At 52.8% G+C, this 15,022-nt stretch overlaps 2 protein-coding genes and 1 non-coding gene across 4 annotated transcripts; 1 reads left to right on the top strand and 2 right to left on the bottom strand.

Moving 5' to 3' along the window:
* The first annotated feature begins 33 nt into the window (after positions 1-33).
* On the top strand, positions 34-1,791 carry LOC144228536 (sesquipedalian-1-like). Of its 2 annotated transcripts, XM_077760375.1 has the most exons (3): positions 35-403; positions 509-651; positions 963-1,791. In XM_077760375.1, the coding sequence occupies exon 3, from the start codon at positions 987-989 to the stop codon at positions 1,605-1,607; it is 621 nt and encodes a 206-aa protein (XP_077616501.1). In that variant the 5' UTR covers positions 35-403; positions 509-651; positions 963-986; the 3' UTR covers positions 1,608-1,791. The 2 variants fall into 2 exon arrangements, with proteins under 2 accessions (XP_077616500.1, XP_077616501.1); XM_077760374.1 differs by having other exon boundaries at positions 34-651.
* On the bottom strand, positions 1,782-14,690 carry TBC1D10B (TBC1 domain family member 10B). Its single transcript, XM_077760545.1, has 10 exons — positions 14,673-14,690; positions 11,581-12,479; positions 8,110-8,209; positions 7,756-7,863; positions 7,558-7,664; positions 4,478-4,592; positions 4,286-4,351; positions 3,896-4,085; positions 3,397-3,551; positions 1,782-3,309 (listed from the first exon to the last, which is right to left on the bottom strand). Exons 1-10 carry the CDS (start codon positions 14,688-14,690, stop codon positions 2,665-2,667), a joined length of 2,403 nt encoding a protein of 800 aa, XP_077616671.1. The 3' UTR covers positions 1,782-2,664.
* TRNAK-CUU (transfer RNA lysine (anticodon CUU)) lies at positions 13,139-13,211 on the bottom strand. The gene has a single exon. It is a non-coding gene; the product is annotated as a tRNA-Lys (tRNA).
* Positions 14,691-15,022: the final 332 nt, after the last annotated feature.

Genomic DNA, 15,022 nt, shown 5'->3' with positions numbered 1-15,022 from the left:
CGGGTTAGACGACTAACTGGAAAACCGGGCGGAAGTACGCAGAGAGCGGGGAAGACAACCCCGCCCTCCCCTGAGTGACGTGACCAGTGTGGGGCGACAATGGCGAGAACTGGCGACGTATAAATGCCTGGACCCTGATCAAACGACAGGGATGGCCGGCTACGGTTTAGATTCCCTCCTACAGCAGTTAGAGGCTCTGAAGAGAAAGTGAAGCACACTACTTAAAAGGGCGCCCAGGATCATGATGGAGGGGCAAAGTGGGACAGCGGGTTTCGGCCCGTTTCCCTTTACAGAGTTAAGCCACCATTCCCCAGGGTTGGTCAAGGGCTTTGCGCCCCTCACCATCTCCTTAGGAATCCTGCCTTCCCACTCGGCGTCCAGTTCTGTCCTCTCCTAGTCCGAGGTGCGACCTTGCTCTTCTCCCTGAGGAGAGACCCAGTTCTGATGATGGCCCGCTTGGAGCCCCCAGCAGGCTTTGGGGGCACTTTACGAATCCGGCTCTCTTTAGGACCCAGGGGAAGTCATTCACCCCACGCCTATCACCTGGTTGAGTTCCCGGTTTCCAGAGGTGGGAAGAGCCATCCCCGCAGAGGTGACAGTGGTACCTGTGCCCAGTATCCAGGCCAGAAGCTTCCTGTGCCCCGATCTCAGGTAGGCTGGAAAGGAGCAACAATGCCTCTCTCTCAGACCACAGCCTCAGGATAAAGCCCCTCTCAGCAAGTAGGGCCCCAGTCCAGCGGCCCCAGACTAGAGTCTGTAAATTGGCCCAAGGAATAGAGCTAAAGCGGGGGAGGTATGGGTCACTGTGGTATAGGGACAAGACCTTTAGCTCTTCAGGACAGTCTTGAATCCCACTAGACTAAGGCTGTGCCCAGGAAGAACCTACTGGAGTCATTGGAGGGCGGCATGGGGTGCCCAGCAGAACAAGGAGATCACCCCTCCTCTCTCCTGCCTGCCCCCAGGGTTCACGCTCGGATTGGACTACCATGAAACTGCACCGAAAGTCCGTGCTCAGTTTCTTCCACGGATACAGAACACAGGCTCCAGACCGGGAGGGCATCTTGCTAAAGAAGGGAGCCCGAAATACCAGCTATCAACGCCGCTGGTTTGTCCTCCGGGGGAACCTCCTCTTCTACCTGGGGCACCAGGCCGACCGCACACCCCTGGGCCTCATCCTCTTAGAAAACTGCCAGGTGGAGCCACGCCTTGGGGCCACAGAACCCTATGCTTTTACCATCTTGACCCCCGGGGTTGAGGGCACAGAAGGTGGGCGGGCCTACAAGCTGGCAGCAGAAAACCAGGAAGAGCTGGGAGCGTGGTTGAGGGCACTGGCTGGGGCGAGCTGGAGGCCGCTGGTGGTGCTACTACCCCCACTGGAAGCCCAGTACCGGGAGCTGTGCCAGGCAGCTGGCCAAGAACCCAGCTCACCCCCAGAAGACTGTGGCTTCCTAGCCACCCTCGGCCCCCCCTCCAGCTTCCAGGAGTTGCACGAGCGCTTTGGGAAAGAGATCCGGGTGCTGCAGGTGGTGTGTAGAGGACTCCAGTCCAGTGACGACAGAGGCGGCAGATCCCAGGCAAAGGGGGCGCAGGCGCTCAACAGTTGTTGATGAGTGACTGAAAGATGGACCAAAGGCCAAAAGGTACCTCCCTGCCAAGACCAGCTGAGTGCTTCAGCAGACACCCAGGCAGATCCTGGCCTGCTCCATTGTTTTCCCCCCACCCCCACCTGGCCTAGCTTTTATTCTAACTTCCTTTACCAAATAACAAGGCAGGAGACAGGCCCAGGTACAACAGCAGGTTCTCTTCTGATTCCGTGAAGCGCCGCACAGGGTGGGAGCAAAGAGAATGTAAACATTGGGTTCCACCCCCTGGAGCTCAGGGGAAGACCCCTTACCCAGATAGGGGCTGGAGGGGAAACAAGGTGACAGGCGGGGGCCCTGGTGAGACAAAGCAGGAGAGGCCTGAGAACATAGAGGAAGGTAGGTGAAGAGGAAAAAGAACAAGGAGAATGGCAGGTGGGGAAGGGGGAGACATTTCCTGTTCCAGTGCATGTCCCCTTAAATAAACAAGTGCAAGAACATTATGGAAGGAGAACCAAAGGACAGAAGATAGAGCGAGCACCCCCACCCTGGGCCGACCAGGTCCTCTGTACATAATTACAACACAGAGATGTCCAGAAGTAGAGCAAGGAGAGCCCTGGCCCCCGACCAGGAAGTGGGGGAGACCAGCAGGTCTGAAGAAGGGAAAAAGGAACCCAGCTCCACTCATGGATAAAGGGAGCAACTGGAGTGTAAGAATCTGAAAACTGCTGATTCCCATTGCCAAGTCACCCCTGAGGTGACAAAGGCCAATCAGGACTGCACCTGGGAAAGAACCCCAAAGGGAACTGGGGCAGGAGTGACAGAGACCCCCGGTGGGCCTAACTGGAGGCGAAGGGGCTCCAGACTTGTTCACACCTGCCCCGAGGAAAGGCAGCTGCCCCATGCACTGTCACTGTCCCAGCTGTGTAGGGATCAGCAGCTGGCAAGGAGATGGGGGAAATCAAACCACGCTCCCCCGAAGGACAGTCTGTCCAGGAAGCTCGGGGCAGCACCCCAGGCCAGGCCTGCTCCCGACTGAGGGGAAAAAAAGGGAGGCCATGCAGTCCAGCCCCGGGGACAGAGGTCAGAAGTAGGCATCCTGCCGGGCCTCAGACGCCGAGGGCCCGTCCCCACCATCCTGGGGCGCTGGGGGCCCGTCTGCCTTCCGACGCAGCGAGAGCTTCCTGCCTTGGGCCTTCTTTTCCTGCTTCTGCCGCTCCTTCTCCTGCTTCTGTTGCTCCTTCTCCTGCTCTTTTTCCCATTTCTGCCGCTCCTTCTCCTGCTTCTCCCGTTCTTTCTCCTGTTTCTGCCGCTCCTTCTCACGTTCCTTCTCCTGTTTCTGCCGTTCTTTCTCCTGCTTCCGAGTCTCCTTGGTGGGACCCAGTGGGGTGCTGTTGCCAGTAGGTGAAGGAAGGGATGGATGCAGTCCCTCAGCGGTGACCACTGGCCCTGGGGCAGGCCCAGCACTGGCCCTGCGGGCAGGAGGGGGTGGGGAGGGGGCCCCTCCGGCTGCCCGGGAGCCTCGGCTCTTGAGGCCAGGGAGGCTAAGGAGGCTGGAGGAGGGGCCCAGGGGTGGCTGCTGCCGCCGCCGCTCCTCATGGATGGCCCGGGAGCCATGGAGTCGCCGAGAGGGCCGATACTGCAGCTCCCCCCGGGTTTCTCGCCACTTCTTGAGCTGGGCTGTGTTCTCTCGCTCAATCAGTGCTTCTGTCACTGGGAGGTTGGTCACCTAGACGGAGAAGCAATGGGTACCAGAATGAAGGTGAGGGCGGGTATGGCCTGAAGCAGGTGTGGGTGTGCTCAGGCCACAGCCTACCTCATGCACCAGGAAGTCCTCCTGCATGCACTGCTGGGGCAGGTTGCGCAGCTGCTCCATGGTCTCATACATGCCCTGGCAGGAACGAAGCTTCTCCACCGAGCCCAGTGTGTGACGCAGCAGCACCAGGGCCACCCGGAAAATGATCTTGACGCCTGCAAGGTCAGAAAGAAGAGAGCATGGGTGATCAGGGCTGGGATCTCAGTGTGTCCCATTCAGAAGGGACTCATAGGCTCCATCCCTGTCTTACTGCCACCCATACAGATAAGGAAACTGAGGCCCCATGAAGGGAAATGAGCTGCCATGGGTTTCAGGTTCCTGAGAGGAAGAGTAAGCTCTGGATTAATAGCAGAGTCACGACTAGGCCCCAGTTTCTCCAGCCCCCAGACTGCTTACAGGGAAGCCTAGGCCCCAGAGGTACCTTCTGGCAGCAGGCCACTCTCTGGCAGCCACCAGGGAAACCCTGGCCCCCTCGCGGCCTGAATGGCTACAGAAGTACCTTCACAGAAGAACATATCCCAGACACGTAGCACTGAAGCCCAGGGCAGGGTGCGGGCAAAGATGCACATGAACCATTCTGTCATGTAGAGCACGGGGTCAATGCGTTGCCGCCGCAGGTGCCGGTGTGCCAGCGGGGAGGCCCGGCGCAACAGCGCAAAAAAGATTTCTCCGTCCAGCTGAATGGCCTCCTGGAAGTGGGATGAGCCATGAGAAGAGGCCTACTGTGGCCCCCGTCAGGCAGGACTATCCCTAGTGGGGGATCCTCACCTCCAGGGGAGAGGCCCAGAGCAGAGGGACTAAAGGGCAGAGGGTGGGGGAGGACAAGGACCTCCCTGCAGCCTCAGGGGAAAGTCACAACCTTGGGTGCACTCAGCTCCCAGACACTCACCAGCCCTGCACTGTAGTAACCGGGGAGGTACTTGTCGCAGATCTGCACCAGGCACCAAAAAGCTTGCTGAGAAGAGCGAGAACAAGGAGGGAGGGATGGGGCCTGAGAAACCAGGAGCAGAGAGCTCCCCCATCACCACTGTAGGCCAAGGTCCTCCCAGTCCCTCCCCAACCAGGACCAGCGTATGCTGACCTCAGCAGGCATGTGCATGAGCAGCACGGCGGCCACTGGGGCCTGGGCCTGGCAGTAGCCCTCATCGGGCCGGTAGATAGTGTAAGCCTTCAGGATTCGATACAGGTCCTGTTGCCTGTGGGTATTGGGAAAGACCATGAGGGCAATCACAGGAGTTGGGGGCTCGTTGCCCCAAACTAAGCCTGCCCCCCACAACCAGCCCCAGCCCAGACCCCTCCTAGATCCAGTTCCAGGTTAACCTCAGAGGTTCACCACCACACACCTCCACCGACCTTCCTAGCACTGCCCATCAAGGTTAAGCCAACAACTCAGACCATAATCAAAGCATTCCAGGCTCCAGCCTGAGCTCCCTACCCATTCCCCAGCACAGGCTGTGTGTTCTCTCCCTCCTTCATCTGCCACCATCCCATAGACCTTCAAGGTCACCTTCTTCAGAAAGCTTTCACTGTCCACAACATCGGATCTCCTGTAGCACTGTCTGAGTGCTCTGATCACCCCAGAGCAGGGCCTGCCTTATCGGCCTCAGGGGATTCCATCAGTTCTCTGCCAGCATGTCCACTGGGCCCTGGTTCTTGGTGAAGGCCTGGGAAGCCAGCTGTGCCTCAGACCTTTCTCTTGTCTCTGTATCCAAAAGAATAAAATCTCTGCCCTAGACCTGCTCCTCTTTCTTAAGGGTGCCCATCGCTCTGTCTGAGAATTCCATTCACTTAGCCCCACACTGGAAAGGCTCCTCCTCATGGCTAATCGCCAAGTTATCAACACTACATCTTGAATTTCATTCATGCCTGTTCCTTCTCTCTACCTCCACAGCCATTCTGTAGCTCAGACATTCATTTCTTACGCAGAAGAAAGTAAAAAGTAATAATCTCTCACATCCCCAAATTCAGTCATTGAAGTGTGATCTTGTCCTGTACCTGCATACCTCCCCACTATTATTTACTGAATATTTTCCCCCACTTTGCAATAGCATCCATCAAATGACAGTTTTGATATATATTAGTTATTTTATCTAATACCTATGAAACATACAACTCCCACAAGCTCCCATGCTATTTTTACCTCCCTACCTGCATCTGAGTTCCTGCTTTCTCCTCCCTGTTGCTGTCGGTGAACTGTCTGTGGTCCTGGCCAAACAAAGCTTTCCCACTTGAGTACTGCATCCCATCCCCTCTGCCCTACACAGGCCATCACTCCAGCAAGCCAGCCACCTCTCCTGCATCATCAGTTTTTCTCTCCCTACTAGATCATTCTCATTGGCATACCAACATCTGTTATTTCCTCTAGCTTACAAAAAGTCTCTTGACTACCCCCCTTCCCCTCCAAACACTATGCCATTTCTCTCCTTACCTAGTCAGCAAAACTTCAGAATACAGACTTGCTGTCTTTAATCTCTTTCCTTCCATTCTCCAGTCAGGCTTAACCCTACTGCCCCTCACAAACTGCCTTTATCAAGGTCACCAGTGACCTCCACTGTGCTGAGTCCAGAGGTCAATTTGCAGACTTGACTTTACTTGACCCATCAGCAGCATTTCATACAACTGGTCCCGAAACCCCTTTGCTTCCAGAAATCACACTGCCCTGGTTTTCCTTCTGCCTCTCTAGTTTCTCCTTCCTGAGCTGGTTTGTTCTCATCTTCCCATTCTTGAAATGTTAGAGCTGCAAGGCTCAATCTCTGAGTTTTCTTTTGTATCTACACTTGCTGCCTTGATGATCTCGTCCAATCCCACAGGTGAAATTCAGTTCCATCTAGAGGCTGATAACTCTCAATCTCCAGCTTACCTCCAATTTAAACTTCTCCCCAAATTCCAGATTTATAAAGGTCGTACATTCAACTTTCTTGACATCTCCATCTGGATGTCCAATTAGCATTTCAAATTTCACATTCCAAAACTGATCTATTAACATACCCCTCTAACCTCCTTTTCCCATCCAAAACAGTATACAATATATAAACAACTCCATTCTTTTAGTTTCTCAGGCTCAAAACCTTCAGAGTCAGCCTTGATTCCAATCTCTCTCTCTCTCTCTCTCTCATACACACACACACACACACACACACACACACACACACACACACACACACACACACACAGAGTCCACATCTAACCCATTGGCAAATCCTTTTGGCTCTACCTTCAAAATATAGCTAGAACCCAACCATTTTCCCCCATAGTTCCACAGCTACCATTCTATGGATAGCTATCATCGTCTCTCTCCTCAATTATGGAAATACTCTCCTAACAGGTCTCTCTGCTTCTGTCCTGGTCTCCTTATACTATCCTCAGCACAGCGGCCAGAATGATCCCTTTAAAACACAAATCAGTTCACTGTAACCCCATCCCCATTCACATTCTCTATTCCCCTTTCTGGCTTTAAACTCCTCTTTAATACTTACCACCTCTTCACATACAACATACTTTCCTTCTTTGTCTTATTTACTTATTGTCTACCTCCACTAAAATATACTAAGCCCCACAAGGGCAGGAGTTTTTGTCTTGTTAAGTGCTGTCATCTGTGACTAGACCAGTTCCTGGCAGATAGCGGTGTTCAGTTAAATATTTGCTGAAAAGATGAACTGATAAAAAATGTGCATCTGAGAGCCACCTAATACCATCTTTCATGTTACTAAGGAGTGATATATATATATACATCTTGGGGAAGCCTAGCATACAGAACAAAAGTACAAGTGCTTGGAACAATTTTTAAGGGCCTCTGGTGATCTGGCCCTAAATTGCTTTTCTAGCCTCAGCCACCCCACCCCACACCCCAGAGACGGCTTACATAAACCCCCAGCCAGGAAAAACCTGCCCCCAGCTCTGCTCCCATCTATCCTTCAAGACCCAATTCAAATGCGGCCTCTTCAGTAAGTCCTTGTTGTGCCTCTTGTCTCCCCTCTAACAGCCCCCGGCCCCAAGTCAGAATCTCCCTCCCAGGACAAGTCCTTCAATACGGCTTGACACTTAATCCATTAAGGACCACTCTCCTAGGAACCCTGGACGACGGTAAGAACAGATTCCAACCCAGCTCTGTATCTACCTGGAGCCTTCTACAGACTGACCCACATGATCAGGCCATCTTACCCATGCCCTCCTCGAGCAGCAAACATCTCATGGAAAGGGAACTGGCGGTGCAGGTCCTTCTCAATCACATCCAGCCACTTGGGGTCCCCAGGAGCCCGTTCCAGCTCCTGTAGTGGGACAGCAGGAATTATCTCAGGATCTAGGGGGACTGATGATACCCTTCACACAATATCACATGTCCCCATACCCTGGACACACCTCAAACTTGCCAGGGTTCTGCTCCAGGAGTTCCTTGCTATTGGACAGGTACTGCCAAGCTTTGGCTCTGAGGGAGGAGGGGATCCCCTTCCGACAGCGCAGCTTCACCTAAGGCAGAGTGGCAGGCGGGACGACAGCTTCAGGGGCTGGCAGAGCCTCCAGGCCTTCCCTAAGCAGTCCTCGGGCTTCCTGAGACAGCCCTCCCACATCCCTTGGCTTTATTCCACTGGACCTGGTGTGGCCTTCTATCTTTANAGAGAACAAATACTATCGTGGCTTCCCTGGAGCACATGAGCCCACCCTAAGCCCCTCCCAACTTGTCCATTGCCCTGCCCACCACTCAGCCTTCCAAACCTTCTGGAAACGCCGTGACAGCCACTTATCCCAGTTACTGAACATCTCCAGCCATTTGAGTTCACGCTGCCGAGCCACATCTACAGGAATGGAGCTCTCTCTGCAGGATGAAGAGAGCATGGAAGGGGTCAGTAGCAGTAGTATAAAACATGGATTACTGACAGAATCCACCTCCCCAGGCTCAAATGAGAGACTGGCTGTAAAAGCATTTTGTGAGCTACCAAATATCAGGATATCTGGCCACTTAGGCATCAAAGGGCCTAGTTCACCACACTGAAAGGACATCTTCCCCTTGGAAGGAATCTCTGCCACAGAGATGGTGTTCTCATGTTCAACCTCTATACATGTTGGGTGTGTTCAAATCCTGCTTATGGCGCTTACAAGTTTGGGGAGAGGGTACAGAATATTTAAAAGCCATATTCTGCATTAGACCTGGGTCCAAGTTCTAACTTTACCACTTATTCATTGTGTGACCTTGTGCAAGTCATAAAATTCCTCTCAGCTTCAATTTCCTCATTTGTAAGATGGAGAGAAAATAGTATCTACTTGAGAGATTATATAACAAATAGCACTTGCTATTAAAAAAAATACAAAACAAATAAAAATATACTTCTCTGCCTCCTTAGAAACAACTGAGTTTCCTCCTATCAGACTCTTGAGATCCCCTGAGCCACCTGCAATTCCCTCTACCTCCTCTTCCCTGAAGTCACCCTAGATTCCCAAGCAAATGAAGTTTTCCTTGCACTGTTTGCCCATTGTTCCGTCGCACCTTCACACTCAAGATACCCCAAGAGTCTTGAAAAGTGTAGGAACCAGTACCGGGAAATGAATGGAATGGAAGAATGAGATTGAATTTCCAGACAGACCTGAACTCAAATTCCAGTTCTGTCCATTAGAAATGGAGGGATCTTGGCAAGTGATAACCTGAATCTCTTTCTCATCTGTTAAAAAGGGATGCCACCACCTACATCACAAAGGTATGAGAGGACTACTGAGAAACTGCATATAAAGGACTGGCAAATGGATGGGCTCATTAACTATTAGCTTCTTTTGTCTTAGAACCACTTAATCATTGCTCATTAGTTTTTTTTAACGTTTATTTATTTTTGGGATAGAGAGTCAGAGCACAGGTAAGGGAGAAGCAAAGAGAGAGGGAGACACAGAATACAAAGCAGGCTTCAGACTCTGAGCTGTCAGCACCGAGCCTAACTCAGGACTCAAACCCAAGGACTGCGAGATCATGACCCAAGCCAAAGTTGGACGCTTAACCAAATGAGCCACCCGGGCGCCCATAAAAATATTTATTATTTTATTTTTGAGAGAGAGAGACAGAGAGTTAGCAGGGGAGGGGCAGAGAGAGAGAGGGACAGAGAATCTGAAGCAGGCTCCAGGCTCCAAGCTGTCAGCACAGGGCCCGACATGGGGCTCGAACTCACAAACTGCAAGAGCATGGCCTGAGCTAGAGTCAGACGCTTAACTGACCAAGCCACCCAGGCGACCCATCACTGTTCATTAATTTCTACCATAAGTCACTTTCAAACTCTAAGGATCAGGAAGAATAAGATAATCCCTTTCCTGCCATCAAGAAGGTCACAAGCTTGCAAGGGAGAGGACTGCAATGTGGTGTGGGAAATGCAATACCAAAAATGCACAGGGGAGGCACAGACTGGAGTAGAGGCAGTGGATATCAGGAAAGGCTTCCTGGAGGAGGAGACATCTGCATTATAAGCCAGGAAGGACTGAGTAGAACATACCAAGACAGGAGGAGGAGAAAGGCATTCCTGGCAGGTGAACAACCGGAGTATGAAGGAGGAGAGACTACAATCAGTTCAACAGGACCACGGAACTAAGTGCATGGTGAGGAATGGTGGGACAGAAGACCAGAAAGGCCAGCAAAGCCAGATAATGAGTCTATGTGCAAAATAAAGCACGTGGGACTTTATCCGGTGGCCAGTGGGGAGCTACTATAAGCTTTTAAGGTAACATGGGCCCCAGTCAGCCTTGCCTCAGAAGTATATTCTTCCAGCATGGAAGACAGATTTTAGAGGGACAAAATTACAAAACAGAGAAACAGCATTGACCACAGTGCCTGGCACACAAGAGGGGCTCCCTGAAATCCAATTCAATCCAAGTTCCTTGGGGACAGCAGAGTATTGAGAGGAAGCCACTGGTGGCACAGATACAGGTGTGAGTGTGGCAATTCATTCAACTGCTCTAATCCTGTTTCTTCGCCTATAAGTTGGGTACAAAAATGCAACCTTCTGGCATGGGAAAACACCAAGGTCAAACTTCAGTTGCCTTCCTAGGACCATGAACGTTGGTGCTCAAAGGTTTTCTGTCTTTTGTTGGATTATAAAACACCTAGACTACCTTCCCATAGTGCTTCCCCCAACCCCAGGCAGGCGCCCCCCACCCCAACACACACATACACTATTAGACAAAACACTACTCATTCTTCAGGTTTTGGACCAGACTCAGTTGAATTCTAAGCGGGCAAAAGATCCCCTCCCTGGGTACTCACAAAATCCTGTGCTGATCTCTAGGCTAAACCTAACATATATGGAAACCAACTGGTTAAGTGTTTGTTTCTCCCTCTAGATGACAAGCACCTTGAAACAACGACTTTATCCCTAGTACCCAGCACAGGGTCTGGCACTTGGGTGCTCAGGTGATGCTGTAGGTTGAACTGACCAGCAGGTTAAAGGGGTACAGGAACAATGGGCAGGATCCTTCCCAGAGAGAGGGAAGGAAGAAGTCAGAGGCAATCACACCCCCACATCAGGAGTGACTCAGGCCCCTGGAGGGAACTAGGAAAGAGTAAGCCCGGCTGGGGAGATGAGGAAATGGGGAAGAGGCCTCCCCCAACCCCTTCCTTCAGTAAAAACACAAGACTGCCCTTCTGTTTTGCAAAGGAGCCTTACCTGCAGGGTCTCCCCTCCATTGACCAGCCCCCCCCCCCGCCCAGGTCATCACCCCATCAGACCTAGGGCTATAGGGGAAGGAAGATGACTGTCTCCCTCCCAGACTCCTCCTTCAGGGACCAAATATCTCTACCAGAATCCCTCCCAGCCAACCTTCCAGAACATCTGGCCCACAGTTGAAGTTTTTCACATCAAGGAGCTGGGACGACCTTACTATCACCTCATTCAACCTTTCACTGTGTAGAGAAGGAAACTGACACGGAAATAGGGAAAACACTAGAGCAAGGGCACACAACACACTAAGAGCAAAGCTCAAACCCAGAACTCCTGACACCTGGTCTGCACCTGGTTAGAGTAACATGCAAGTGCCACCAAAACCTCAGGATGCTCTAGGCCTGACAGGGATCAGCAAGTGTCTCACTCCTGCTGGAGCCACTCCCCTGGAGCCTCAGAGGAGGATGAACTGCCAGGATCTGGGCAAGGTGTGTCATTTCCTCCTCCCCAACCTCTGCTTCCCTGAAGCCCCACTGGGTGCCCACTGGGTACTCACAGACTGCCCGAATACTGGCTGCCCCCAAGGAAGCCATACTTGTCCGTCTTGCGCAGGGCCAGCCCATTTATCTCCGAGTCTGAGCCCATGGAGCTCACATCATCTGCCAGGGACTCCAAGGTCCCAGACATGAGGCTTACAGAGTCCAAGTAGCTCAGAGTGTCCGGGGCCTGCCCTCGAGGCCCAGAGATGCCAGGTCCCAGGCTGGACGTGGAGCCTAGGTCCTGAGAGTTTTCAGCAGGCTCCGGAGCTGGGGTGACCGTCACGACAGTTACCAGAGCCTCACATGTCCCTGAAGGGTCTGTGCCAGACCCCGAGGGGTCCTCTGGAGCCTGTGCAGTTGATGCTGATGTTGCTGCTGCAGCTTCATGTCCACCTGTCACCTGTCCTGATGTCATTGCTGCAACCCGCGCGGTCACTCCTGAGGCAACTGTGGTTCCCGGCTTGGGGGCAAGCGGGGGTTTGGCGGTCAGAGCCCCAGGAGCTGTTCTGGAAGGGGTCCTGGTGGGGGTACCTGGTCCAGGGGGGGGTGAGGTTCTAGCCTCCTCCGTCTTCGGAGAATCTGTCCCTGGGCCCAAAGCCATGGACATCTCGGCTCCTGCCACTGCCGCGGGCACCAGGGGATCTGGGTCAGCGGAGACCTGCGCCCTCGGGGCTTCGGGTGAGGCCTCCAGAGTCAGTACCACCACGGTGCTGCCCGTGACAGCCGAGGCCGGGGCCGAGGTCTGGGTGGGCCCAGGGACCCAGGCGGGCTTCGCCTCCCCGGGGGCCANCAGAGTGTTTGAATGAATAATAGGAGAGAGGGAACTGGGTTTCTGCCAATCGTTGGAAGGGTGGGTGGGGTTGGAGGTGGGAAGGGGCTGGGTAATTTGGAAAGAGGAAATGGAGCAGGCGGAGGGCTATAAGACAGACCAATGAAAGGGGGGAGTGAAGGCAGGAGGAGGTGGAACGAAAGAAGTACCTAATAGAAAAACGGGAGGCTGAAGTCCCTGCCCAATAAAAATGGCTACAGAGCGAATGACCGCGGAAGGAGGCGGGTGCTGTGCGAGCCTGGCCAATAGGAATAGTAAAATGGGAGCCAATGAAAAGGGTGAGTAGGTGGAGGGCAACTTGACAGACAGTGGTGTCTATTTGGGCAGTGACAGACAGCATCCGCAGTCAATAGGAAGAGCTGAGGAATTCTTAAAGTCTCCCAAGAAGGTCACGAAGGAATGACAGCTGGGGAGGGCGGGACAAATTTGCGATTAATTTGCATTGTCAGCCAATGAACGCCTTTCCTCGCTTAAGCAACTGGGGAGGAAGATAGACGGCTGTCTCAGCCAATGGAAGCATCCAAAGGGTAGGGGTGCTGCCAGCAGGCGGTGCCAGCCCCGGGATATCGGTGACAACCAGAGACAAGCGCAGAAGTGGGGTGACAGTTGGGGATAGCGCTGTGAGGGGGCGGGAGCCAGGACATTAATGCAGCCCTTAGCCAATAAAAGTGCGGCGCTGCTTTGCTTGAGTCCTTTCTGGGCTCCCATTCTGCCTGTCTCTCTCTCTCTTTTTTAAGAAGGCTCCACACCCAACGTGGGGCTTGAACCCACGACCCTGAGATCAAGAGTCGCATGCTTTACCAACTGAGCCAGCCAAGCTTCTCCTAGGCTCCCATTCTCCATCCAGCTCCAGAGCCACCTCACTCTCGTGGTCTGTGAGATCCCACCACAGATCCAATGCCTTGATCAAGTACTCTCAACCTCCACTCCGTCTCTAATTCTCATCTCAGTCTCACAACCAACTTCAACACTCAAAGCCCAGAGCTCCAAAATCCTCTAAACGACCCATTTCTCTGGATCCTCCATTTCCTATGAAAATCCCAAGCCCTAAGTCCCTCTCATCAGCTCCGCATCTATCCGAGCTCCTCCCCAAAATCTAGGCTCTAACTCCTTGGACCTCATCCTCTGTGTACCCCTCCCATTCTAGTGGGCATCCTAGACCCCAAACTATGAATTCTCAGTAACAGGAACTCCCATATCTGTGTTCTTATTATTTTGGGGATCCAGGACCCTCACTGCCACACCTCTCTGTACTCCTCATTTTCTAAGAAACCAGACCCCAATCTCCTGAGTCCCCCCTGAGCTACCCTAGACCACAAACACAAAGCCCTGACTTTAAGAGCCTCTCCTCTCCCTGACCCCCATTCTTCTGAGCCTCCGAGTTAGAAAGCCCCAATTTCCATACAAGAGTCCACCATCCTGAAATTTCAGTCAGGCCTCGCTCCCAATGCCCAGGTCCTCCTTGGTTTCTGAGTTCTCTTAGGCTACTCACTCCCAGCTCAGACTGAGATCCTGTGTATTCTCACTCAGTGTGTGAGTTAGACATACAGCTCCCGATCTCCTCCTCGACTTCCCCACTTTTCATTTGACCCAAGCTACCTGAGCACTTTATCCTCTTCCCCTCTTTGGAGTTTTCCACCCCTCCCAGAATCCAAGAATAAGGTTCCTCCCTGGGCCTAGACCCCCATGGTAACCTTATAAGGTGAGGCAGCTGTCGACTGAGGCAGGGAGGGGCCCGTGCAGGAGGCCAAGGGCAGCTGCTAAGTTTAGGGTGGCTCCTTCTCTCTTCTTAGAGACAACAGGTGGCTGGGCCCCAGTGCCCAGAAAAGAAAATGTCTTAGAGGCATTGGCATGAGGCTGGAGGAGGGAGAAGGGAGGAGGCATCTTCCTCAGGACACTGGGTCCTAGAGGGAGCAGGAGAAGAAGGAGATGGGTGTCCTTGCCAACCATGGCCTCCTGGGGCTTCCTCGGCCACGATTTCCCCAGGAGAACATACCTCAAAGTCACACAGTCAGCCAAGCTGGTTCTTGCCCGGAATGGAGAAAGGGGCCACTGGCCATCCCCGCCCCCCAGGAGGAGGTGACCAACTAGCATCCCTCTTGGTGCTTTGACTCCCCTTCTCTTGGTTCCAACTTTCACAATAGGATCCAAAGAAGAAATGATTACAGACTCACATTCCATTATGTTTTTCCTGTTTCAAACCTTTCCAAGGCTCCCAAGTTCTCAACCCTCAGCCTGGCATTGAAGACCCTCCAGTCTCTGGTCTCCAGCCCCTTGCACCCTCTGCTCAAACCCCATTACCAATCTGGCAACCTGATCTTTCACTTCTCCAGGCCTTTGCCCATCTGTGTTCTCTGCTTAGCATACCTGCCCCTCCACGTCCACCTGACCCACTTCTCCTGGCCTTCATAAAGTCATCCCCATACTTCCAGACATGGCTGCTATGCTCTCTACTTCTGTGCTCCTAACCAGCTGTGAAGTCATTCTCTGCATTTATCCTGTCTCCACAGCTAGACTGTAAGTCCACCAAGACAGGGCCTAACTATTAATTGTAATGATTATATTTCCCTAAACTGTTTCCAAATCGTGTTCATATCCACAAGTTGCCCATTTTATAGAAGGGGAAAACA

This window comes from Crocuta crocuta, unplaced genomic scaffold (genome assembly GCF_008692635.1).
Source record: "Crocuta crocuta isolate KB4526 unplaced genomic scaffold, BGI_CrCroc_1.0 scaffold73, whole genome shotgun sequence".
NCBI lineage: Eukaryota > Metazoa > Chordata > Mammalia > Carnivora > Hyaenidae > Crocuta > Crocuta crocuta.
This window is presented reverse-complemented; position numbering and strand designations above follow the sequence as displayed.

What these genes read in the sequence shown, in the direction of transcription:
- LOC144228536 (XM_077760374.1), top strand. Translation starts at nt 445, where the DNA reads ATGATGGCCCGCTTGGAGCCCCCAGCAGGCTTTGGGGGCACTTTACGA. An exon ending in TTCCTGTGCCCCGATCTCAG is followed by an intron (nt 652 to 962) that starts GTAGGCTGGAAA and finishes GCCTGCCCCCAG; the next exon opens with GGTTCACGCTCGGATTGGAC.